Source organism: Panthera pardus, unplaced genomic scaffold, assembly GCF_024362965.1.
Source record: "Panthera pardus isolate Hobbes unplaced genomic scaffold, ASM2436296v1 HiC_scaffold_17, whole genome shotgun sequence".
NCBI classification, from domain to species: Eukaryota; Metazoa; Chordata; class Mammalia; order Carnivora; family Felidae; genus Panthera; species Panthera pardus.
Window position 1 is genome coordinate 150933729 of NW_026526732.1, and position 26229 is coordinate 150959957.

The 26229-nt window shown below is 44.7% G+C and overlaps 2 protein-coding genes across 5 annotated transcripts; one reads left to right on the top strand and one right to left on the bottom strand.

The window, feature by feature from the left end:
* Positions 1–1759: 1759 nt before the first annotated feature.
* On the bottom strand, positions 1760–7146 carry PRR3 (proline rich 3). Of its 4 annotated transcripts, none has more exons than XM_019419944.2 (5): positions 6883–7146; positions 6076–6138; positions 3990–4172; positions 3347–3637; positions 1760–3051 (listed from the first exon to the last, which is right to left on the bottom strand). In XM_019419944.2, the coding sequence occupies exons 1-5, from the start codon at positions 6986–6988 to the stop codon at positions 2945–2947; spliced, it is 750 nt and encodes a 249-aa protein (XP_019275489.1). In that variant the 5' UTR covers positions 6989–7146; the 3' UTR covers positions 1760–2944. The 4 variants fall into 4 exon arrangements, with proteins under 4 accessions (XP_019275489.1, XP_019275490.1, XP_019275492.1 ...); XM_019419945.2 differs by lacking the exon at positions 6883–7146 and adding an exon at positions 6389–6593; XM_019419947.2 differs by lacking the exon at positions 3990–4172.
* A 689-nt stretch (positions 7147–7835) lies between these two features.
* GNL1 (G protein nucleolar 1 (putative)) lies at positions 7836–15104 on the top strand. Its single transcript, XM_019419943.2, has 12 exons — positions 7836–8180; positions 8594–8759; positions 9133–9269; positions 9431–9582; positions 9689–9760; positions 10736–10943; positions 11112–11207; positions 11607–11801; positions 13576–13754; positions 13832–13994; positions 14241–14381; positions 14755–15104. Exons 1-12 carry the CDS (start codon positions 8108–8110, stop codon positions 14994–14996), a joined length of 1824 nt encoding a protein of 607 aa, XP_019275488.1. The 5' UTR covers positions 7836–8107; the 3' UTR covers positions 14997–15104.
* Positions 15105–26229: the final 11125 nt, after the last annotated feature.

The following is a 26229-nucleotide window of genomic DNA, read 5'->3' on the forward strand; positions in this document are numbered from 1 at the left end:
TTGAACCCTCCCTCCAAATCACCTAACACAAACCTTTAATTCTGTCATTCTTAACCCTCTTAGGGAGATGGTTTCTGCAGACGAAATAAATCCAACTGTTTAACCACAGGTGTGTTATGTTCCTCATGGTCTTTGGCTAGAGGGTATTGACACTTTGTCTTATTCTCTGTTGCATCCACAAATTTTAGCAGAGTGGCTGAGGACATTCATCCCGAAAGTCCAATTATTTTGCGTAATATGTAGCTGCCTGAATAAAGAGTACTTTTCCAAGCCTCAGTGGCAGCTAGGTATTGGCCACAAGACTGTTACGGCCAGTGGCACAAAGTTGAAGTTGTGTTAGCTTTAAGGAAATTTCCTCCAACACAGGTGGTATCCTCTGCCCTTCCTGGTCCATACTGAGTCTTGGAGCATGGATAAGCAAGCTAAAGCTTCACTTCCCAAACCATGAATAAAAGAATCTTGACTCAAGGAATTATGGAGCTGAAACCTGGAGGGATGGGTTCTGAATACCTGAGGACCTTGTGGTGGCATGATGCCTTGGACTACCTCTGAAGCTGTGAAACATAAACTTCTAAGACTAATTTTGTTCTGTTACAACTGAACTGAAAAGCTGATAAACTGGGCCATAGCAGGCACTTAATATTTAGGGAATAAATGTTTCTATGCGTATGGTTTAACTGCCACCTATATGCAAAAAACTCAGATATGCAGCATTTATGTCACTAGTTTTAATCTAAATACCAAACCTATATGTGCAAATACCTTTTTTATCTCTCTTCTTGGAAGTCTTAAAAGGAAGCTCACTAACTTCAAAAACAAATTAGCAGCATTATGCCTGTTTTCTTACCTTTTTTTAAAATGGTAGTTATGCAAACCAGAAAAACCTAACATACTAAAAACTAAAACCTAAAATACTTTCATTTTGATCTATTTTCAAATTACTTTTCTTCCATTCCAGTCCCCAAGTCTATACCATCATCACAACTCACCTGGACTACTGAAGTTCCCTTCGAAGGCATTTCCAAGCCTGGCCAGCTGTATATATTGAGTGGATCTTCTTGAAAAACTAATCTAATCCATTATACTCACCTGCCTAAAACTCTTCAAAGGCTTCGGTCTTAAGACCCAAATCTGTGTTCTGCAAGGTTCTGAGTGGTCTAGTTCCTCTTTCTTCTGCCTCATCTCCTACTCTTCCCAACTCTAAGCAAACACCTTTGCTTAGACTTCACTCTCCCACCTCACTTCCTTCAGGGCTTGTGTAAAGGTCACCTTCCCAGTCTCCCTTTATTACATACTCCCTTTTCATCATGTCTTGCTTTTGACAAATGCAACCTTACACATGTTCATGATTTTATGACTAACGGTGTCCCCTATAAATTCATTGGTTTTGTCTCTGTTATTTCTAGTGCTTAGTGTATTGTCAGGCCCACAGTCACTCCACATATATTTGCTGAAAGACTGTTTTGTCATTACCACTCCCATAAACATCAAATCTACAAACATGGGTAAAGTCTTTAAAAATTACTCCATGGATACTTGGCCTTTCTTTTTTCCTATAAAATTTTACCCTTGAACGTAATACAGCCTGGTGTGTACTTGATGCTTATAGGTTAATGGGACCTCACTGGTTCCTTCAGATTGAAAGAAACTCAAGCATTGTCTTCTCTATTACCACTGTATATGAACAAATGAAAGAATAAAGTTGACTCCAACAAGAACAGCCTCATCTGTACCTCCAGAGATGACTGGAACACAGGGATTGAAGAAAATGCTTGTTTCCACTGCATTTATTACTAATATAAAAAAATGTTAAAAAGAAAAAAAATTCATTCTTTCTCCAACGGCTCTCATCCTTCCCTCTTGCCCACACAACTCCTGACCCATTTCCTCAGGGCCAGTTCAAAACTGAGCCTGTTCACTGCCGTTTTCACAGAAAACAACCAGTGCCAGGGATGCAGGGAAGAAGGTTAGACGAGGGCGACAGTACTGTCCAGGTTCCACCCAAAGGTAGGCCGGGTGGAGATTCACAGAATTCAGACGAAAGGGCTGGTGGCCTCACAATGACATAGTCTAACTAAAGTGGGCTGGAGAGGAGACAGGGTTGCCCATCAGAAGCTTTAGAGGACATCTCATGGGCTTGTGTCAAACCCAGAAAACCCGACACCAGGATGGGGAGACCAGGGAGGCAGTCTTGCAGAAAGGTTCACAATTCTCCCATGTTGGGAGGTGTGGAAAGTCTAGAGGGCACCGAGTCTCACTTGTTTTGGCAGAAAAACTTACTCTAGTGTTGGGAAGTCACAAAGATGCCACGGACACTGAGAGAGGCTACGTACGAGGGGATGCACAGTTTCACAAAGCACAGTGATCACAGACCAGAGCGGTGGGGATCATGCTACTGACGCAGAAACTACAAAATCCAAAAGCAGGGAGAGTGGCCTTTCAGGAAGTATCTCTGCACCAGTCATCCATACTCAACCCCAGGTCAACCTGGTGAGTTTCACAGAGCAACTGGCAACTTTTGGGGTAAGGGTTGTCACATAAAAAGGATTTAAGCAGCTAGATGGGAATGGTAGGAAATTGCTCCAGAGCTCTCAGGAATCGAGGGCAGTACTGGGGGCTGGGTGGGCAGATGCACAAGAAACAGCACCAAAGAGGTTTCCTGTTCAGCAGTCAGTTGGTGAGGGGGAAGAGGATCCAGGAGGCAGTTGAAGGGAGCAAAGATGGGGTCCCGAAGGCGAGTCTCTGGAGGCTGGATCACACACTGGGCACCAGTGATGAAACACAACTCTGAACCCCAAACAGGAAAGTGACAGATGGGGGTGGGTGTCACTGACTGAGGGTGGTGGGTGGAACAGCCTCACAGTAGCCATCACAGGGCCACAGGGAAATATATGGCCGCTAGGTCACAGAGGGCTCCTTCCAGCCTGGATGGGAAGGCACAGTCTCACAGAGGCGGTCCATTGACGCCTGGGTGGTAGAAGGCACAGAGGTCCTCATATCGACAGTGGCCCTTTTTGGCAAAGTGTCGGCAGACAGGGCGGTTGGATTTGTCTGTGAACAAGTAAAAATTGGGCAGTTTAAAATATAAGAAAGAAAATAAGATATAACAAAAACCAGAAATAGAGAGGGCAGTCAGATTTCCTACTCCCTACCATTTCCAGGTATTTATTTGGTAGTGGTAGTGATAACGGTAGTCATTCTCTGGCAGAAAAACACATTCAGGGCTACTTCTACTTCAAAAGGACAAAGGATAGCCCAAAAGAGAAGAGTCACAGGCATTCTGGGAGTGATGAGTATTGAATGTGTATAGGCATTTAAAAAAAAAAAAAAAAAAAAAGGACCTCACCTTCCATAACTTGGGGGCCATCCTTGGGTGGGCAGGCATTTTTGATAAGAGACCAACTTTTGAGCCTTCGAGGATTTCTCTGCTCTTTGTGAAAGCCTCCCCTGGAAGGACCCCCATGGCCTGGTCCAGGAAAAGGAGGTTCAGTATTGGCCCCCCACCAACCACGACCATATGGGCCACATCTGGGGCCTACGCCCCCCCGAATTGGGCCTCTGCCCCGGGGAGGAGGTGGGAGACTCAGCAGTGGTGGAATCATTGGTCCCCTTGAGCCTGGAGGACCTCTGTGAAGAGCTGGAGAGAAAGAGAAAGACAGACACGGAAAGGTGATCAGTGGCCACCTTAATCCTGAGAAAAAAGCCCTGTGTTTTTGTTCTTTTACTTTTTATTGAAGTACAATATACATAGAGAAAAATACGCCAATTTTAAAAGCACAACTCAATTACCATCAAAGTAAACACACCTGTGTTTTTACCACCCAGGTGAAGGGATAGAGCCTTCTTAGCACTCAGAAGTCCTCCCCCCATTTGTGCCCCTCCTCCCCCACTATTCCACCCTCCTCCCCAAAGGGAACCACTATCCTGACTTCTAGCACCATAGGTTAGTTTTTGCCTGTTTTTTGAACTTCGCATAAATGGAATCATACAGTCTGCATTCTTTTCTGTCTGGCTCCTTTCGCTCAACATCGTGTTTGTGAGATTCATCCAAGTTGCCTGTAGCAGGAGTTCGTTCATTTTCATTGCAGTGTAGTATCCCATTGCATGCACACACAACAACTTATTTATCCATTCTACTGATGGTGGACATGTGGGTGGATTCCAGTTTGGGGCTATAACGAAAAATGCTGCTATGAACATTTTTATACATGTCTTTGTTACACATATGTATGCATTTCTGTTGAGGATAAACGTAGTATAGGTATTGTTGGGTCCTAGGGTATATGTATGGTAAAATTTAATGAAGTCAAACTTTCTTTTTCAAAGTGGCTGTACCAATTTACACTCCCACTGGCCATTGTTCCATAGCCTTGACAACACTTAGTAATATAAATTTTTTTCATTTTTGCCATTCTGGGGAGTTTTTGTTTGTTTTTTGTTTTTAAATTGCGGTAGAACACGTAACATAAAATTTGCTTTTTTTTTTTAAAGCAAACTCCATGCCCAACATGGGGCTCGATCTCACAACTCTGAGATCAAGAGTCGCATGCTCTACTGAATGAGCCAGCCAGGCACGTAAAATTTGCCATCTAAATATTTTTAAGTGCATTTTTCAGTAGTGTTCAGTAAATCCTCATTGTTGTGAAACAGATCTTTAACAACTCTCCTTTCCTCCACTCAGCTCCTGGCAACCACCATTATACTTTGCTTCTATGAATCTGACTACTTCTGATACCTCAAATAAGTGGAATCATACAACATTTGTCTTTTTCTGACTGGCTTGTTTCATTTAGCAAGATGGCCTCAAGGTTCATCCATGCTATATAACACACAAGGATTCTCTTCCTTTTTGGGGATGAATAATATTCCATTGTATGAATATACCATATTTTGTATATCCATTTATCTCTCAATAGACACTTCGGTTGCTTCTGGCTCTTGGCTATTGTAAATAATGCTGCAAGAATAGGAGTGTGCAAATATTCCTTCAAGATCCTGCTTTCCACTCTTTTGGATATGTACCCAGAAGTGGGACTGTTGTATCACATGGTAGCTCTATTTCTAATTTTTTTGAGGAAACGCCATAGTGTTTTCTATAGAATTGCATCATTTTACTATCTCAGCAACAGTGCACAAGGGTCTCAACTTCAAAGTGGTGTGTTTTTATCTTGCAGTTATTTGACAACTAATGATACTGAGTTCTTGTTCACATGTTCTTGGTCACTTAGATCTCAGTTTTTGAGAAACAGCTGCTCTGGTCCTTTGCCCACTTTTCTAACAGGTTGTCTAGAAGAGTTCTGTATATATTCTAGATATGAGCTCTTTATTGGTTATACTTATTGCAAATATCTTCTACTCTCTAGCTTCCTATTAATTTCTTAATGGTGTTATTTGGTTGATAAAAGTTTAATGTAGTTCAGTTTATCAATCTTTCCTTTATGGTTAGTGTGTGTGTGCTTCTTGTCTGTTTAAGAACTCGTATCTCCTCTAAGACTATGAAATGTATTTATTTTCTTTACCTTTAACACTCAGATCTACAGTTCACGTGGAATTGATGTTTACACATGAATAGTTCAGATTTCATCCCCCCCACCCGTGAATATCCAATTGATCCAGCATGATCTACTGCAACATCCACTATTTCAGCTCCATCTTCATCACAAATGAAGTGTCTACATATGTGCAGGCCTGTTACTAGTCTCTTTGTACCGAGATACTGATTTATGACAATACCACATCATAGTAACCATAGTTTTACAGTAATAAGTCCTCCTATTTCAAGACTGTCTTTGCAATCTCTCAGCCTGATCCTTTGCATTTCCATGTAATAACACAGAAGGCTTATTTCCATTATAGGGATTGTAACTGGGAATGCATTGAATCTGTAGATCAATTTGGGAAGAAGTGACATTTTTACATCATTGAACTTTCCAATCTGTGAATATACAACATTTTTCCATTAATTTACGTAAAGAATCCCTGATGTTTTGGTTTTGAGTCCTTCCTGGGTTGTAGTCCCTCCCTTGCTCCCTTCTCCAGGATCTAATCAAAGGATCAGAGCCCCCTTGTCCTCACCTGACTTGGGGTCACCAGGCTTTCCATTGGCCATGGGGGGAGGGCCCAGAAGGCTGGGTGGTCCTAAGAGTAGACACGAAAATATAGTCACCAGAATGGACTAAAGTACTGATGATCCTGTTATGGTTTTCTGCTACTCATCTTTTAATCCAATCAGTACAGCCAGATATATTCTCAGCAGTGTTACAAGTTGTTAGCCCATCTATCTGCCCTTTCCTCTGCAAAGCGTTCTCAGAGTTTGAAAAAAAAAAAAAAAAAAAAAAAAAGTAGAGACTCAGTCAAAATGAGCACACAATGCGGAAAGGATACTTACAGCTTTCTCTTTCCCTCACATAGTTGCTATCCAAAACATCCCAGGTGATTCGAGAGGTAATCCAATTCCTCTCCCTAACTATTGGCCAATCAGAGCGATCCCTTCACACCTCCCGCCCCAGAATAGTTTAGAGAAGGCAGCATTTCCACTTTCTCTGTGCAAGTCTGGTCACAAGTTGTTATTCTAGACATCGCAATCTGCAACCTCTCCAGGCCCCCCCCCCCCCCCCCCCGCTTGCCTTCTGCGGCTGCGCACACGAGCTCTTTATCCTTTTCTCCCTTGTCTTCTTCAGAAAGGTTAGGGGCCGGATGGAAGTTGAGGAGTCAAGGAAGAGAACTCGCTCAGGACTCCACATCGGACAGCCTCCTATCCCCGCCCCAGCGCTTGCGCCCTTCCTCCTTCCGTTAGAGCCCCCTCCCCCGCGCCTTTTCAGACCCCATCCCCTTGCCTTGACCAGCTGACAGGCATGTGCACACCCCTCCCGGGCTCCTCACCTATGGGACTCCCATCCTCCTCGTCTCCAGTCTCTTCCCGCTCTGGCAGCGGGGGCTGCTGCAGTGGCGGCTGCTGCTGCTGACTCTGCTTCTTTCGTTTCGGCATCGTGGTTGCGGCAATGGCTGCAGCGGGATTTGGAGGGTAGTGAGGAAGGGGCACGCTGGGATTCTGTTTCCGCTTCCGTTGGGTGGACTGAGAAGCTGAGGCTCCTGCCCCTTCATTTCCGGAAGGCTCCGGGGAGCCTTTGTGGGGCTCGGTCTCTGCCAGACGATAATGGAGGCCGAAGCCTTCTTTTTGTTGCGTTCCTATAAATGCTTAAAAGAAAATTCCTCTCTTCTCTCCTCGCTGAAAAGACCCCACAACCGGCTCCTCACAATGTGCCATAGAGTCGATAGGCTGTCGGGCCAGAAGGCCTGAGACCGCTGTCGCACCTTTAAGTCGCCACATCCGGTCCCGGGTTACCATGGTAACAGCTGAAGGCACAACTTCGTGCCCTCTGACCTCTCTTCAAAAGTCCTTGTCCCGCCTGGGTTTCCCTCCTCGCCCGCGCTTGCCCGTATGATCTGTGCCCTTATCATCGTCCCACAAAGAATTTTGGTCCCACGAAGGTGGCGCGCCCAGGACTCTTTAGACTGCCACCCGTCCCTCAAGACGTCTGACCCTGTCCCCAGTGTAGCTCAGCAACTTGACTTCATTGCCAAGACACGCAGTCCGGTCTTTCCACAAAGGTCAAGCCCGGGGGTTGCTAAAATATCTTAAGCGCATCCACGCCTCTCTCTCCCCCAGGTGGTAGGACCCGCCCTCTGCTCCACCCACCCCTCCAGGTGAGTGGTAGCTTCCCCCAGCGCGCAAGGTAGTGATGACACGCGTCCCCCCTCTTCCGAACGCGAGTTGGTAGCGTCCGTGACGAAGTTAGCTTGATCCTCCCACGCACGCCTCCTTCCTCGCCGCAGCTGCGCCCTGTCCATGCCACTGAGTCTCACGTGCGGGTAGCCCACCCCGCATCTTCCTCTCGCCTCGCTGCCAGAGGAAAGTGGCTGTATTTCCCTTCGTCCGCCTTCCACCCAGGCCACTGGGGCGAATCGGCCAGGCCCGCTCGCTGACGTCACCTCATAGCCCCGCCCCCTCAAGGGTCCCAGGCCCTTGCGGCGGGGGTTGCCCGGGGGGAGTCCGTTGAGGCGGCCGGAGCTCGGCGGAGGTTGGGCCAGGTGACTGGTCCAGGCCATGCCGAGAAAGAAGCCCTTCAGCGTGAAGCAAAAGAAGAAGCAGTTGCAGGACAAGCGGGAGCGGAAGCGAGGTCAGTGCAGGAGCGAGGGGAGGGGGCGGGGCTCGGGCTCCCGCACCTCTGGAAGGAGGGGTGTGACGGCTGCACCTCTGCGGGGCGTGGGAGTGGGCGGTGGCCGCGCGCGGACGCTCGCGGGCCACCGCAGAGGGGATTCTCTTACCCCAGGCTCCTTGGAAGGGGTGGGAAAGGATGGATAGTTGGGGGAGGGGAACCCCTCCAGCTCTAACCGGGCGCCATCCCCGCAGGTCTCTGGTGGAGGAATGACTCCCCCCACGCACATCCGGTAGGGTGTTGAGCGGGATGGCTGGGAGCCCCCGGCCTCAAAAGAAGTGGGGTCTTGTGAGGAGAAGCCAGGCTGACCGAGGAGGGGGGTCTTACAGCCCCTTAGAACCCGCCAGCTCGGCGTCACCAACTCCTCCCCGCAGGGCTCCAAGATGGGCTGCGATCCAGTTCCAACAGCCGCAGCGGGAGCCGGGAGCGGCGGGAGGAGCAAACCGACACCTCAGACGGGGAGTCTGTGACCCATCATATCCGCAGGCTCAACCAGCAGCCTTCCCAGGGGCTGGGTCCTCGAGGCTATGACCCAAATCGGTGAGAGTAGGCGGGGGAGGGGGGTGTACTGGTCCGGGCTTCCCCGCCTACCCGGATGTGAGAGTATTGGGGGAAACTCGGCTATTGCTGGTGGAGGAGATGGGGCTGGGATGCCACCGTTCTCCGCAGGCAGCTGGGCTCACCGGAGCAGGCCACAGTTCTCTCTTCCGGAGGGGCTGGAGAGAGTTCTTGGTTTTTAGAAGGGCGAGGCTTAGGGGAAGGTCGAATACTGTGGGAAAGAGAGACTTGAGGGAGGGCTTACTGAAAGGAGACTTGAACAACTCTGAAGAGAAAGCTCTACGAAGTTGTCTGCCCAAGAGGGGAGTTTGTGGTCACAGGATTGCAAGAGATGGCGCGGTCCCTGTCCCATTAGATACCGGCTGCATTTTGAGCGAGACAGCCGGGAGGAGGTGGAAAGGAGAAAGAAAGCAGCCCGGGAGCAAGTGCTACAGCCGGTCAGTGCTGAGCTGCTGGAGCTGGACATCCGAGAGGTCTATCAGCCTGGCTCAGGTGAGAGCTCAACACACGGATGTTTGGGAGAGGCAGTGAGTGGGCTCGGGGAAGGAGCTTGGAAGAGGAAGACCTGACTGCCGGGAAGGAGAGGTCTGCGATGTACTCTTGAGCCCTGAAACTATTCTTAGACTTACTTGGACTTTTTCTTGATTTCACAGTCCTGGACTTTCCCCGACGTCCTCCTTGGAGCTATGAGATGTCCAAGGAGCAGCTAATGAGCCAGGAGGAACGTAGCTTCCAGGAGTATCTTGCAAAGATTCATGGGGCTTACACCTCTGAGAAACTCAGCTACTTTGAGCATAATCTGGAGGTGAGAATGCAGTGGGGACAGGAGTGACCTTTCATCAAATTGGTCTGGGGTCAGGTAGGAGAGGGACTCCAGGCTTAGGTACTCTTCACTGATGTTGTCTTTTTAGACATGGAGGCAGCTGTGGCGCGTGTTGGAGATGTCTGACATTGTCCTGCTTATCACTGATATCCGACATCCAGTGAGTACTGGGAATGAGGGTGGCAAGGGGGAGGGGGAAGGAAGATTCTTGTAGGGTAAAGCACAGAGGCAGAAATTGGGAGCTGGAGAAGTATCTTTCATTTCTAGTCTTCTCTATCAGTATGACTGATGTCTGCAGTCAGGAACTCAGTCTTTTATTCATCAGTATCACAGCTTGCCACTTCTGCTCTGGTTAATTGATCCTTTTTTTTACTTCCCTTTGATGAAAAACTACATAATTTGTTTCCCATCCCACCAGAGCTAGACCCATAGAAAGTTCTAGTGTGGAGCTCCAAGGGATTCTGTGAAGGCAGCTAGGGCTTCCCCTGCTCCATCATGTTAGTCACTACAGAATTCATCCTCACCTGGAATAGTGGTTAAGACAGTGGTTAAGGCTCTAGTCTCTGCTGCTAGATGACCCTTGTGTTAATCTGGCTTTACCACTTCACTGTTGTCCTCTAGTGAGAGAAAGGGAGGTCTGTGGGAACATTTAGGTTGGAAGTCCTTAACAACATATATACACGCATTGGTACACATATGTGTGCACTCACATGCACTCACACAGCCACACATGCTTGCCACAAACATGCACACGCGTATGTGTGTGCATACGCATGTGTATAAACATAAGTGCGTGCACATACAAATAGGTGCGAAGTTTGATCCCAACCCCCACCCCTATTCCTGACCCCAGCCTTTATCCCAGTGTGCTAGGTATCACTATTTCCTTGTCTTGTGTTTGGCTCATTTCCATTCCTAATTAGGGCCTGTAAGAAGTTCCCCAGACACAAATGCACAGGTATTGCTTACCATTACTTTATTTTCCTAGTTTAGTTTGGCTGATTTACCCTTTTACCCCAGAATCTGCTACCACTAGAGTCTTGTCTCTGAGCTGTGCCTGGTGAGTGGGGAGCTAGAGGCAGAGAACTCTGGGTTGATCTCTCATTGCTCCCTCCTCTCACCAACCCTGTCCCAGGTTGTGAATTTCCCACCAGCACTTTACGAGTACGTGACTGGAGAACTTGGGTTGGCCTTGGTCTTGGTCCTGAACAAGGTGGATCTAGCCCCACCGGCTCTCGTCGTTGCCTGGAAGCATTATTTTCACCAGCACTATCCCCAGCTCCACATAGTCCTTTTTACCTCTTTCCCTCGGGACCCACGGACCCCACAGGACCCTAGTAGCGGTGAGTGGGCAATGAGGAAGGCAGTATGGGAGAGGTGGGTGGTAGGGGACAACAGGGAGAACAGAGAGGCTTGTTGACAAAGGAGTCCCTGATATTGGTCTTAAGGGTGGTGGGTGAGATGGGGTGCATAAGCCCATGTGCTAACACTTTTGTGCCCTCTGATCTCAGTTTTGAAGAAGAGTCGGAGACGGGGGAGAGGATGGACTCGGGCACTGGGGCCGGAGCAGTTACTGAGAGCCTGTGAAGCCATCACTGCGGGGAAAGGTATATACTTCTTAAGAGGGGAGCTGTGGGACGATATGTGGAAAGCCCAAGTTTTGAAGTCATTTTGCTTACCTTCCTTAAAGTCAACCCCTTCTTTATGGATGTAGGCAAGAAGCCAGAGGGAGGGGTAGAAGAGGGAGCAGACTGACTTGGTGGCAACAGAGGCAGCAGGTAGACAGGAGCCCCAGTGGTCTGTTGCTTTCAGTCTTCCCAGTATTTTTCTGAAACAAAAACATTCATATGATTTCTGTGTGGGGTCAAGTGAAGGCTGGGGAGAATGTATTGTGCAGGTTGGCACTCTCGGGGCGCCAGTTACATCAGCTGTGCAGTGTATAGTCTGTGCAGTCATTTATGGTGGCCCTAGGGAGAACCTTCATCATATTCTGCTTCTTGGAACAGTGGACTTAAACAGCTGGCGGGAGAAGATTGCCCGAGATGTGGCTGGGGCCACCTGGGGAAATGGCTCTGGGGAGGAGGAGGAAGAAGAGGATGGACCTGCAGTCCTTGTGGAGCAGCAGACTGACTCAGCAATGGAGCCAACCAGCCCAACCCGGGAGCGCTACAAAGACGGAGTGGTGACCATTGGCTGTGTGGGTAAGGAAGCAATGGCCCATGCATGGCAGCCTCCTATGAGGTACAGAGTTTCACTCTTTGGAAAAGGAGGGTGTCGGCAATAGTGGAAGTATCCTGGCACCCCTGAGTTAAATTCCCCCTTTCCTTAGCTCTTATTAATTTTGAGGAAGTTATTTACCCATTCTGAGTCTTAGTTACTTTGATTTTTAGAATGGGGATGCTGATACCCAATTAGAATGGATGTCAGGAATGAAGGGAATGGCATACAGAGAGCCTAATGATGCCTGACAGATAGTGATAATGGTAATAATCACGATTGTTGAAATTTAATATTTATGTGGTACTTACTATGTACTAGGCGTTATTCTGAAAGACATAGATTTTAACTGTTTACATGGTAGTAATCAATAGTAGAGCAATCATTAAATCAGAGCAGGAGCTTTGTTAGCATTAGTATCTTTCTGAGCCTTATCCCATTAAGTTTGTTGTCAAGGAGCATCTTCCCTGAATTAATAGCCTTGTCTCTGCTCTTTTTGGGGAGGAAAGGAATGTATGATTAAGGCCCAGAGACCCTTTCCTTTGCTGTGGGACAGGCAGTCCTGAGGTTTCATTTACCTCTAGTTCTTAGCAAATATTTACTGAGTGCCGGGTGCTGTTCCAGGGACGGGTTATGCTGTTGTGAAAATGGCAGAGAAGTCCTTACCCTCACAGAGCTTATTTTCTTGAAAGTAAATTGATTCATGATTTGAAATCATATTATTTAGGGGCATTGAAAGGTAGAGAGTGATCCAGTGAGGAGGGTTCTCATGCAAAACTCCCTCTGAGAAGAGCCCAGGATGTTCAGAGGAAGTAGCTATTTGGAGATAATGGGAAAAGGGCCTTCCTGACCAAGGGGTCAGTAAATGAGAGGGTCTTCATGTGGGAATGAGCTTGGTGATTTTTGGATAAGCCTGAGTGTCAGGGCATTGGGGGATGGGAGCCATGGGGTTGAGTAAGATGGAGGAGAGGGGCAGGACCGGGGAGTTCAAGGTGAACTCAAGTGTGAAAGCTACTGGCTATAGAGCTGGGGCCTGGGATCTCAGTTGGGTAAGAAGAGAAGTAAGGACATGAGTTCAGTATTGAATAGTGGTTCTGTACTAGGGTCAGAGTTAAAGATGTGTTGGAACTGAGGAAACAGAGTAAGTGAGCTGAATTGATAGGATGTCAGGGCAGAGAGAGTGGTGCCTGTGGTTGATATTTTGAAGGTGTGAAGTGACAAGGTCCAGAGTACAACCTTGACAGTGGGTAGTTGAGGAAATGATCTTTGGAAAATAGATGCAGGCACCGAGAGGTCAGAGTGCTAAACAGAACACCTGTGCAAATACCAAAGTCACCCAGAATGATGGAGGTGGTCCTGAAGAGAGCAGCAGTGAGCCCCCAAGGATTTATAGTCTTCTTCTTGGACAAGTTGTAATGATTATGAGATACATGTTTCACTTGTGTTGGGCATTTGGTCTGCTGCAGGCACTGAACCACACAGTTCTATTTGTTTCTGTTTTATTTAATCCTGACTACTCACTTGTAAAATGAGGAAAGAGGCTCAGAAAGTGAAGCAAATTGCCTTGAGGTTACAAAGCTGATAAGTGGAGAGGCCAGGATTCAACCCTGCCAGCCCAGAGCCTGATTTGTTTGAAACTTTTAAGGTTATACTGCTTCCTTGATTTCTGAGCTTTACTTCCCTTTTTCTCTATAGCTGTTGTCTTACCTGTCACAGAGTAGGGATCTGTCCAGTGTTAATTTTCCTTGCCTTCTTTAGGTTTCCCAAATGTGGGAAAGTCCTCGCTGATCAACGGGCTGGTGGGGCGGAAGGTCGTGAGTGTCTCCAGAACCCCCGGCCATACCCGATACTTTCAGACCTACTTTCTCACCCCTTCTGTGAAGCTCTGTGACTGCCCTGGCCTCATATTCCCCTCCCTTCTGCCCAGGCAGTTGCAGGTATGAGGTATGATGGGGCAGGGAGGGAGAGAAAGCAGAAGGCCAGGAACGGGCTGAGCATTCTTGTTTCCCCTCAGGTTTTGGCGGGGATCTACCCCATTGCCCAAATTCAGGAGCCATACACCGCAGTGGGCTATCTGGCCTCTCGAATCCCTGTGCAGGTCCTGCTTCACTTGCGCCACCCAGAGGCCAAGGATCCCTCAGCAGAACATCCCTGGTGTGCCTGGGACATCTGTGAAGGTGGGCTCCATGTTCCTGGCTTCTCCCCTTGCCCTTTACCCTGCTCTATCTCCTCTCCTCTTCTCAGAGGTTCTGCTCTTGGTAAAATATCTGGCTACTCATGCTTGGATTTCTGTCATGGAGCCAGCAAGATCTGTGGCCTGGGATGTTCCAGAGAAAAGTGGAAGGACTACGTTATGGGAATAGGGTGATGGTGACTGGGTCCGGTTAACGGCTTCCCTCCCCATTATTCTTTTCTCTCTTCAGCCTGGGCAGAGAAACGTGGTTATAAGACAGCCAAGGCAGCCCGGAATGATGTGTACAGAGCAGCCAATAGCCTCCTGCGGCTGGCACTGGATGGCCGCCTCAGCCTGTGTTTTCATCCGCCAGGCTACAGTGAACAGAAAGGTCAGACAGCCAGTGTTCCTGTGCTATGATGTAGGCAAAAGGCTTTGTGGCCCAGGGTCAGATCTGGATTCTACACCTGTCAGCCAGCTCTGTGTTACTAAACATCTTTGAGACAGTTTCCTGGTCTGCAAAACCAGGGTGATAGTTGCCTCCTGGTAAGGTGGTGGTAGAAAGTAGAGTTAATGTATGCAGAGCTATTGTTCGGTGCCCAGCCCATGGGAGTTTGAATGAATGAATTAATTAATTAATGAATGAATGCCAGCAGCTACAGAACTGATTGTTACTCTTAGTTTTTGCTTCTTCCCCATCTTTCTCTGGCTTTAGTTCCTTGCTTAAAACTCTCCTCCATTCTTTTCTTGTTTTGGTTCCCCAGGCACCTGGGAGTCCCATCCGGAGACCACAGAGCTGGTGGTTTTGCAGGGCAGGGTGGGGCCAGCAGGTGACGAGGAGGAGGAGGAAGAAGAAGAGCTGAGCAGCTCCTGTGAGGAGGAGGGAGAGGAGGACCGGGATGCGGATGAGGAGGGGGAAGGGGATGAGGACACCCCGACTTCAGCTCCAGGGTCCAGCTTGGCTGCCCGAAACCCTTATGCCCTTCTGGGCGAGGACGAGTGCTGAGTCCTTGCCCTGTGCCATCTGCTCCACCCAGTATCTCTGCTTTTGGACTGACCTGAGGGTACCTCCCCTCTGCCATCCCAATTGTGAATAAAGATTGTCTGCTTTGTAGCCCCTTCCCCAGATGGGCTGAGGTGAGAGCGGCTGTTTTAGGCCGACAGTTGTGGGAGACTTCTCTCTTCTCCTTTCTTTTCTCATGCATTCTTTTTGGGAAGGAAGAGCTCTCTTAAGGGTTACTTCACTGGGTTCTAAGGCTCTGAAATCCACTGTCTCTGCTCACTTTCCCATTCTGCACTTTATGGATCCTGTTATCAACATGGGGCGGGGAAGTCACTTCAGGCTTTGAGGCCTGGTCTAAATCCAACCCTCTTTTTGAGTTCATGCCATTCCTTCCTTCTCAGATTTGAGCAGCAGCCTTGTGTGTTCCTTGCTGCTAGACCTGGGTTATACTAGGATCTTTTTGGAGAAGAAGTGGTAAGAGGTGTGACAAGCTGATGTCTCCATGTGAGATTTTTACAGGATTTATTGAAGTTCAACAATTACTTTTTGAGGGTCAACTGTTTGTCTGGATCTGTGCTAAGTACTGAGCATATAAAGATGCACGAACAGGACCTGACCTAAATGTGCAGCTTTGCCGTGATTAAGATCCCATTTTCAGATACCCAAGTTTTTGGATTAAGAAGGGTATGTGATGTTCTCCAAATCTTTGGGGCTCATACACTATAATTCTAGGACTTCCTGTTGATAGAATTTTTAGTTAAGACAATGTTTGTGAAAATGGTGATTAAATGTGTAGAAGTAGCATCTTAATTACTGGCAAACAACTAGTGTGCACACTTACGATTTGAGCAGACCAGCCTCTTAAGTACAGTGTTAAGCTTTATTATTTAAAGGTCTACATGCATGGAAGGTCTGTGAGATTCATAAGGGAGGGCACAGAATCAGCCTTCTGAATCCCATTTGCCCTGGTTTTGGAATGGAGCTAAAATGAGCAGTGCAGGGTCTGAGCTAGAAGTCAGCAGGTAGACAGCTGTCTTATGGAGTCATGTGCATTTCAGCAGCAGTTAGTTCTCTTGTGAGTCAGGGTATTTTAACATTTGCTGTACTTTGTTAAGCAAGCAACTGGACTCCTAGACTTAATTCTTGGAGGAAAAGGAGAATGAGATTTGTTTTGTTGGCTACCACAATGTTGTCTGGGTTGAGTGGTAGCAAAAAGTATTGTTTAACAGATTGACAAACCATTAGGTGTAGGGGAAGGAGAAAATGCGAGTACCAGATTTTTCCCCTTCACTCTAAAGCATCCCATGCAGGATCTGGGTCATGGGGCAGTTTTCCGTAATGCCAATAGAAACCCTGCAATCCAGGAGTGAAGGAAACTAAGTATATTTAGGAGAAGCTGATATGTTTGGCTTTTGAGGCCTAGTCACATACTCCCAAGCTCATCCTCTGTTGGTCCAGTGCAGACATAAGTCCTGGAGTTTGCATTCCAGAACAAAGATTAAATACTGTGAGCATGTGAATGTGCTTAAAGGTTGCTCAAAATATGCTATAAAAGAGAAAAAGTCCCAGTTAGAGAAAAACCCACCTGTCTCCCATCTTTGGCTCTTCAGAAGGCTCTGATAGAAGAAAGGGGCTCCAGGCTCAGCTTCCTCTGAGGGTTCATGATGTTTAGGGAAGCAAGAGACTCATCTGCTGCTTAGACGTAGGGACATTAGTGTTCTCAAAAAATGGAGAAAGGGGAGAAAATCAGAATTCTACTTGTCCGCCCACCCCCCGCCTCCACCACAACGCTGCTTCTCATTTATCTTTTTATCTTTGCTGTCTCTCTCATGAGTTTCACTAGGGCCATAAGGAGAATCTGGGGGTGGGGATGAAAAGTTGAGGCCTGGAGCTGGAGGGGAAGCTGAAGAGGGGGTAGGTTTATGTTAAAGACTTAGAAGGAGGCAATTCTAACATCCCCAATGGGCTATACTGTAAATGATTCTTCCCAGCCCCTGTCAGTGACTCACTCACTGTAGGAAAGTAACACTGGGAAAAGAACTATCTTAGCAATAAATAGATTCCAGAGAAGGACAAATAATACCTTAATACCAGTGCTTGGGCTGAAGGTTGAAACTGTCTAAAAGAGACAAGCCAGGGTCCATCTCCCTTCCATGCTGATATACCCAACACCCCCGTCCTCACACTCCTTGGCCTGGGTCATGTCCACTATGGGGATACTTGACCATGGAGGTCTGGGGCCCTGACAGTTCCCATTGCTTCTGGCCTCTCTCTCTGTCTCTCTCTAAGGTTATGTATTTAAGTAATCTCTACATCCAATATGGGGCTCAAACTCATGACTCATGTGACTCAAGAGTCACATGCTCTACTGACTGAGCCAGCCAGGTACCTCTCTGACCAGTCTCTTGATGGAGAGAACTCATTGCTTCTCTCATTCATGCTGGCATTCTATTTAGACATTGAGCAACTTCCTCCTCCCCCCCCCCCCCTTTTTTTTTCTTTTTCAGACTGAGTTCTAATCCTGTTTCTGGGACAAGGTAGCTGTGTACAATATAGGGTAGTTCAGTTATCTGGGCCTCTCTATCTTAATATCTTATGATCACCAATACAATCAAGTTGGTTGAAAACGATATGTGCCAGGCATGCTGAGTTTTCTGGAACAAATGAATTGAATAAGGCATAGACTGTACCCTCAAGAAGTAAAACAGCCAGATACTAATAATACTATAATTCTATAGCACTATGCAAATTAATTATATGTATCTATTGAACTTCATAACCAAGGTGGATAGAACTATAATCACCCCAAGGATTCATTCACCCAATGAAGTTTTGTTGAGCAATCACTATCTGCCAGTTGCTCCTAAGTGGTAAGTGATATAGAAGTGGTCCTTTATGGGGTTCACAATTTACTAGAGAATGGAAACAGACAATTACTAAAAGAGTATAGTAAGTGCTGTGAGAAGAGTCATACAAGATCCTGTGAGTTAGTAGTGGCTCCATTTGGTTGGTGGGGGGGGGGGGGTGCTTGGGATCTGATCAGGAAGGAGTGGTATAGGGCTGGAAGCTGTGTTTGGATAGCAAGTTATATAAGGATGCAAGAAAAAAAATCAGTAGTCTATGGTAAATAATTGCTATGGAAATACTAAGCAGGCAGCTAAGCTAGTCTTGGTGAGTCAGAGGAAGCCTAGAAAAACAGAGATCCAAGCTGAGACCTAAAGACAGAGCAGGAGTTAGCCAGGCATTGAGAAGGCAAGAGGATTCCAGAGGGAACAGCAAAGCTCAAGGAACAAGCACTTGACGAGCTGGGAAGACCAATGTATTCAGCATGGCTTAGGGGCCTAGGGTGCAAGGTAGAGGTGGGGAAAAGTGAAGCTGGAGAGGGAGGCTTGGGCCAGCTCTTGCTAGGCCTTGTCAGCCATACTAAAGGTGTAGAGTTTATCCAGAGGAATAGCGAAGAACTTTAAGCCTAAGAACAAGGAGAGATTTGTGCCTTAGATCATTTTGGTTTCAGTGTGGAGACTGGTTTGGAAAGGTAGAGAGATCCAAGGCTTTTGCAGTGATCCAAGGGAAGAGAATGGAAACAAGAATTAAGGTAGTGGCTGATGGAAAGAAGAGAAATAGTTTTATGGGGTACTTAGAGGGTAGAGTTAATGTCTGGGGAATAGTTTTGCTGTGTGGGGGAGGGAGAGAGACAAGGCAAGATTTTGTACCATTTCTGACTTGGAACCAGAGTAGGTGATGGTGCTATTTCCTGAGACAGGGTTTATTCGAGTGGAGCTTGGAGGAAGGGGGGGAGTCATGGCTGCAGACAGATTTGGGCAGCATCAACACACTGGGAGGAGAGTAAAGTAGATAACCCACAGAAAGTTCAGCATGAGAAGAGAAGAGGGCCAAGGAAGAAAGTGGAGAACATACATAAAAGGGTGGGCAGGGGAAGAGAAGCCAGCAGACAGGATGAAACCTGGAAAGTGTGGTGCAATGAAAGCCCAGGTAAGAAAGAAGGAAGGGTGAAGTGTGGGATGTTCCCAAGAAATGCTGACACCAAGAATGAAGAGTGGCTACTGGATTTGGCAACAAGAAGCCTTGGTGATATTGGTGGGAGTAGTTCCGTTGGACAGGTGAGATCAGAAGCCCCAGGATGTAAGGCAATGGAGGAGTAATTTGGAGGAAGAAAATGGAGGCAGTGGAGGAAGAGATGTCTTCAATAAATTCGGCTGTATTTGCAAGGAAAGAAAAACGGAAGGGGCAGATTATATAGAATTGAGAAACTTTTTTTTTTTTTTTTTTTTTTTTTTATATAATACTTTGTGTTAACATGTTGGGAAGAAGGATCAAGTGAGGAGGAAAAGTTGGAAATGCGGGAAAGTGGGAATTAGGATGGAACAAGCCCTGGAGAGCAGGTGATGCACTGAGAGTCCCAGTGCAGGGAGTACCCTCCCTCAGGAGCTGAGTGGCTTCTGTCTTAATAGAAGGAAACAGCACTGACATTCAGCTGGTCTGCCCTGGTACAGCTCAACCAGTTGTTAAAACACTTTTGTACCAGTTAGTAAGTAGTATAAGAATAACTTCAGTAAGCAATAAACGTAATTAATAAAACAAATTCTGATATGAACTCATCAACTCAAGCTAATTAAGAGATTGCAACAGCCATGGGTAAAGGGTTTTCCCCTGCACCTGAAATGCTCTGTAGCATTATCTGCTGGTGTGGCAGCATCACTGCAGGCTGAGAGTTGCTTTGCACATTTATGAAGCACTCTTTAAAATTGCCTGTTTAAATTATCTTTGAATTATGGAGTTGCTACTGCTTCTAAATAGTTTAGCTTCATTTTGATTTTATTGCTAGTATATTGTCATTCTTGTGCCAGTAAGTTGCAGTGTTTTAATATTTAAAAATTCAAGAATTTTTAATAAAATACTGATGCCAAACTTGCATAACGAGACAACAAAGTTTGGATGTTTCTTAATATGTCTTGAAATCTGAAGGTGAGACTCTCTTGATTGCTGATGGGAACAAAGAAGAAATATTAACGAGATGCATCCTGGAATGTCTTCCATTACTGTGTAAAAATCAGAATATTCATGTAGAAATTCTTTCTAACTTTTTATTTTGAAAATTGTCTAACACACAGAAAAACTGAGGAAAAAGGATGATAAACACCCAAACACTCAATACAAGGACTCAACAAATCTTAATATTTTGCTGTATCTGCTTTAATAGTCTCTGTTGTCTATCCATCTGTGTACATATCTTTCTTTTCCTGAACTATTTGAAAACAAGTTACAGACACCATGACCATTCATCCCTAAATCTTCAGTATATATCTTGCATCACTTAGATGAAATTATCATCCCTAATGAGTTAATAATTCTTAATATCATCTAACATTAATCTATATTCAAACTTCCCCAATTTAAATCTTTTATAGCGTTAATTAAAAAACCCCCAAGATCCAGTCAAGTTCCATATGTTGCTTTGTTGTTGTTGTTGTTGTTGTTGTTATGTCCTCCTCTCTCTTTTTTTCTTTTTAATCCAGAACAATCAGTATTTTTTCTTCATAGAATTGACTTTTTGAAGACATAAGGCTAGTTGTTTTGTTTTGTTTTGTTTTAAAGTAGGCTCCACATCCAATGTGGGGCTTGAGCTCACAACCCCGAGATCAAGAGTCAGATGCTCCACCAAGTAGCCACCCAGGCACCCTAAGGCCAGTTATTTTATAGAATGTCCAACGTTATGGATTCTGTTATTATTTCTGTCTGGGCATTTAACTTGTTCCCCAATCCCTCTGTATTTTTTCTTTTCAATTAAAAACTTAGATTCTGATTACCCAATTTGGGGACTAATTCTTTAAAAGTGCCATGTACTTAACATTGCCTCACATCAGAAGGGATGAGATCATCTCACAACTAATGATGCTTAGTGTGATCACTTGGTTAAGGTGGACATTGTCAGATTTGTCCTGTAAAGTTTCCCCCTTTGCAATTAACAAGTCATCTGCAAGGTTCTTTGACACCATGACTATTCTAAAACACTTTCACCTAATAATTGGCATCTATAGTGATCCTTCCCTGAGTGAATTTATTTCATCAGTGGTTACAAAGCGGTGCATTTCTAATTCTCCCCTTCCTACATTTATAAGGGAGTAGTTATCTAGAGAGGAGCTTTCCTTCATCAACTAGGACTCTAGAGTTCCTTCTAAAAAGGCAGGGTAAATGCTTTATTATCTCTCAGTAATTACCAATTTTCAGAGTAAGGTGGTGGCATATTAATCTACACAGGTGGAAAATCAGTCTTTTTCTTTAACTGTGAGATCAGGGTTTTTATCCATTTAGTATTTTACAACCAATTACAGTCATTCTTTTTGTGCTCAAACTGTACTAAAATATGTCCAGTGGGCATCCTTTAAAACTTGACTCCTGTGTCCTTTTGAGGTGCCCCCAAAGTTGTCTGTGAGCACTTTCTTGCTTTTGGCACAAGATGTCCCAGGCCCAATCTTACTTTCCCAAGCTCTGGACATGGAATCAGCCATTTCTCCAAGGAGCACTGGTTCTTTTAATGAGGAATGATTTTTAGAAAGCACTGTTTAGGAGCTGGGAGAGTTCATTGCTTCAGAAATATCACTGCTTTCAGACATTTAAGGCAGTGTTTAGAAAAATCATGAATTTATATTGATATTTTCAATTCAAATTTTATATTATAGTTTTCTCCTTTCTTTGATTTTATACTTTACATCTTTTATCAGGGTAATTGAAAATCTTGTAGGTTTCTTTTCTTTTCTTTTCTTTTTCTTTTTAGTAGCCTCCATGCCCAACATGGAGTTTGAATTCATGACCCTGAGATTAAGAGTCCTGTGCTCTGTCAACTGAGCCAGCCAGGTGCCCCCAAGGTAATTGAAAATCTTGGCTCTTAATAACCTGGACATATTTACCTATTTGCTTTATCTTAAGATATACATAAAATAGCTTCAGAACTGCAACAATCATAGTACTACTAACAATAAAATCGCTAAATGAAATTTAATATTTATTTGCTGTTTTTTTACTCCTTAGAGTATTTACTGTAAAGGATGTACAGAGTACTGTATTCAGAAGTCACCTGAGATAATTATTTTCTCTAATGGCTACCTTAAAATTTGCTAAATAAATAGGTTTATTTCCTTTAGTTTTCAGTTTTAGACTTTTATTTTTTCTTTCAAAATTAATTTCATTTTTATTATGTAAAATGCTTAAAATGTTTAAAAGTAAAAACACAATTAAAAACAGATTACTCAGACAAGTATATTTATCCTATCCTCTCTTTCGTTTCTTCCTTCCCCCTCTAAGTAACCATTTTTATTAGTTTCTGTTTTATTTCACAATTTCTTTTTACAAAAATAAACACATATGTATAAGATTCTTATTTAGTCTCCCTTCTTATACAAAGAGTAGCATTATATAGACATCTTTGCACTTTGCTTTTGTTATTTAACTATATATCTTGATGGTTAATCCATATTAGTATGTATAGGTTATTTTCATTCTTTATTTACAGCTGCATAGCATTGTTGTCTGGATGTACCATGGTTTATTCAGTTTCCTACAGATGGACATTGTGTCGTTTCTAGTGTTTTGCTATGACAAACAATGCCAAAATGAATACTCTCATCCATGTTCACATTTGTAGAAATATGTATTGTAAGTAGATTACTAGAAATGGGATTTCTGAGTCTAAGGGTAATTATAGATGTAATTTTGTTAGATGGTGCTAAATTTTATTCCACAAGGATTCTAGTAAACATTTTGCCCTCCCATCAGCAATGTTATAGTGGGCCTGTTTCTCCACAGTCATTAATAGGTTGTTTTGAAAAACTTTGGCACTTTTGTCACTCAGATCAATGGGAAATTGTATCTTGGTGTAGTTTTATTTATTTATTTTTTATTATGAATACAATTGAGCATCTTTTCATATGTATTAAGGCCATATGCCTTTCCTTTTACTTTTTTTAATGTTTACTTTGAGAGAGAGAGAGAGAGAGAGAGAGAGAGAGAGAGAGAGAGAGAGAGAGAAAATCCCAAGCAGGCTCCACACTCAGCATAGAACCCAATGCGAGGCTCAATCTCATTGAGCCACTCAGGCTCCCCTGCTTTTCCTTTCCTATGAACTCTCCACTGATGTCTTTTGCTCAGTTTTCTTGTTTTGGTATGTGTGTTTGTGTTCTGTATTTTTAAGAACTGTAGCAGGGAGATAAGCTATAAATTATTTGTGATATGTTATACATCTTTATAATTTATCCTTCAATTTTGTTTATTATTTTGCAAAAACACATGTATTTTTAATTTTATATAGTCAGATTTGTTAATATTTTCTTTTATTACTTCTGTATTTTGAATCATACTTAGAAAGGCCTTCCCAACCCACAGGTTATAAAGGAATTAATCAATGTATTCTTTCAGCACTTGTATGGTGTCATTATTTATATTTAAATTTCTGATCTATTGGGGTTTATTTTAGTATGTGAAATCAAGTATGGCTCTAATTTTATCTTTTCCCAGAGGCTATTTAGTTGTTCAATACTATTAATTAAAAAGCCTATCTTTCCCCCAGGCATTTGAGATGCCACTTTATTGCACACTAAATTTTTATATTTACTTGATCCTATTTCTTAACATAGTATTCTTCCCCAGTAATCTCTTTCTCTATTCACTTGCTAATACCATACTGCTTTAATTATGGAGGATTCATATTACTTAAATATCTAATCAGATTGCCCTGCCCTCAAATGTTCTTCCTTTTCAGACATTCTTGGTTGTTAACTTTTCTATATGAGCTTTAAAATAAGACTAAATAACTCCAGAAGAAAACAATGGGAATATATGAAATTTATCAATTAACTTGGGCAAATCGATATATTTATGATGTTGAGTCTTTGTATTCCAAGGGAAGATCTTTTGATATTGTGCAGGAAGTAGTACTAAACATGGCAAGTAATTTGTGTTTTTAAATGAAAAGCAATTTGGGTATCTAAAAAGAATAGTGGGGTGGGGCGCCTGGGTGGCTCAGTTGGTTGAGCATCTGATTCTTGATTTTGGGCTCAGGTCATGATCCCAGAGTCATGGGATCAAGCCCCATATCAGGCTCTGTGCTGAGTGTGGAGTCTGTTTAAGATTCTCTCTCTCTCCCCTTCTGCCTCTCTTCCCTGCTTGTGTACATGTGTTCTCTCTTTGAAAGAAATAAAGAAGGAAAGAAAGAAAGAAAGAGAAAGAAAGAAAGAGAGAAAGAAAGAAAAAAAGAAAAGACAAAGTAGTTGGTATAGCTAATGATGTAAAAGTTGGGTACAGAGTGTACTCAAAAGCAGTTTGATAAAAAGTAAAAATGCTAAACAATGTTAACAGAAGCTACCACTACCTTGCTCACCCGGTGAACCCAGCCAGTCCTCTCAATTTGGACTTGCCTTCATTGTCAGCCTGGCTTGGCTGAGTTTCAGGGCTTCCTCAGTGGTCCAAATTTGGAGCCAGAATTGAATATCCCAAGGCCCAAGGAAGGGTTATTCACCAGCCACCTCACTCCGCCAGGGAGAGAAGGAGCAGGGGTCCTGTTCACAGAGCCCAGGGTCACTCTCCAGAAGCCCTCTGGGATAAACCTCCCTGCTCTTCCCCTTCTGCTAACCCTTGAAACCAAGCAGGCAGCCTTAAAATATTTCAGGTTTTGGCTCCTTTTGCAGAGGGCTGAGGTTTGGCCTGTCACCTTGCTAAACCACAGGTCTCTCTTGTTTATCAGCTGGGTAAGCTTGTATGGGGTTAGAAGACCACACCCATTCCTAACACAGGTCCTTTCGACTGCACAGCCTGATCTCCCTTAGTCCAAACTACTCAGCAAAGGGCATGGTGGGGACTCTCCAGAGGAGGCCAGACCGAATTGTCAGGAGAGACTGGACCGAAAATTCTGCCATATCAGAGGGAGCAGTGCCCATGATGAACCTGAATCCAGAACTGTGGATCTGGGAGACTGGAGTAAGGAGGGGGAAAACGGGTCCCAGGGTTTAGGAGGAGACTCATGGTCAAAATGTGACAGGGTTCAGCCTTCAGCACTTGGGGATCTCAAGGAGGGAAAATCTGAGCTGGGGTGGAAACTTTATTTATTTATTTTGCATATTTAGGCCCTATGAGGCTAGACTGGGTTTCTCATCTGTGAGTACAGGTGACTGGGCTTCAGCTCAGGGGAGTTGTCTTCTACCTTTTGTCCTCGAGTCTCATTACAGGAGTAGAAACTGAGGGGTGCAGGGCCAGTAGCTGAATAGGATTTGGAAATGCAGGACTCAGAGCTGAGTGTCGATTATACCATACCCTAGCTTGTTTTTAAAAAATATATAAATATATGAACATGCATGTAATCTTCTTTTAGTAATTATATTGAATCCTCAAGAACCCACTTCCTAGTCAGGAGTTATAACCCCAGCCAGTGCCCAGGAAGTCCTGAGTGCCCCTTCTCCGTCATAATCATCTTTTCTCCCCTCACCCCCATCCCAACTAAGCATGGTTCCCTCTTCTGTGGTAATAGTTTCTTTGCTTTGCTGTATGCTTTTCCATTGTGTTTGCACTCTCTGTGAAATAAGGAATAGCTTCCCAATTCTGATTTTTCCTTCCTGCCCACAGGAGATTTCCCCCTCAGAGCTGAGAATCTCACTGGGCACTTCAAGTTCTGGGTTGTGGTGGGCTCTGGTGACCACAGGAGTGTTTGGAGCTGCTTCCCTCTCGCTGTGGTGGGTAAACTCCCCTTCTATCCTCTCTCATCAGCTGGCAAAAACAATCCATGAATAATGTGCAGAACATCATCTTCATGAAATGGTGGTGGCGAGGACTGTTAGGAAGTTGGGAGAAGAATTCTACCCAAGTGAATGAATTTAGAGGCAGTTTGTCATATTAATCCCATGAAAGGAGCCATGAGGGAGACTAGAGTATGCCAACCTGCTCAGGTCAAAGGGTTCGTAACTCCTCTTACCTCTCTCTTCATTAAGGCAGCCTCAGTGACCTTGCTTGGCTTGAGTGCTGGTGCCCCACTCCCCAAGAACACATCCTCCCATGCAATTTTACCTTCCTGGTGCAGGTATATGGTAGTTTGGACTGGACTGGGAGTCAGAGTTACAATTATTTACTTATAAGAATGTTACTGACGTCTCAGTCACGCATTAAGCTCCCTTAATTGTCCTTTTCATACACACTAATGTTTCTCAGGGATTTAATAATTGCCTGATGTTTT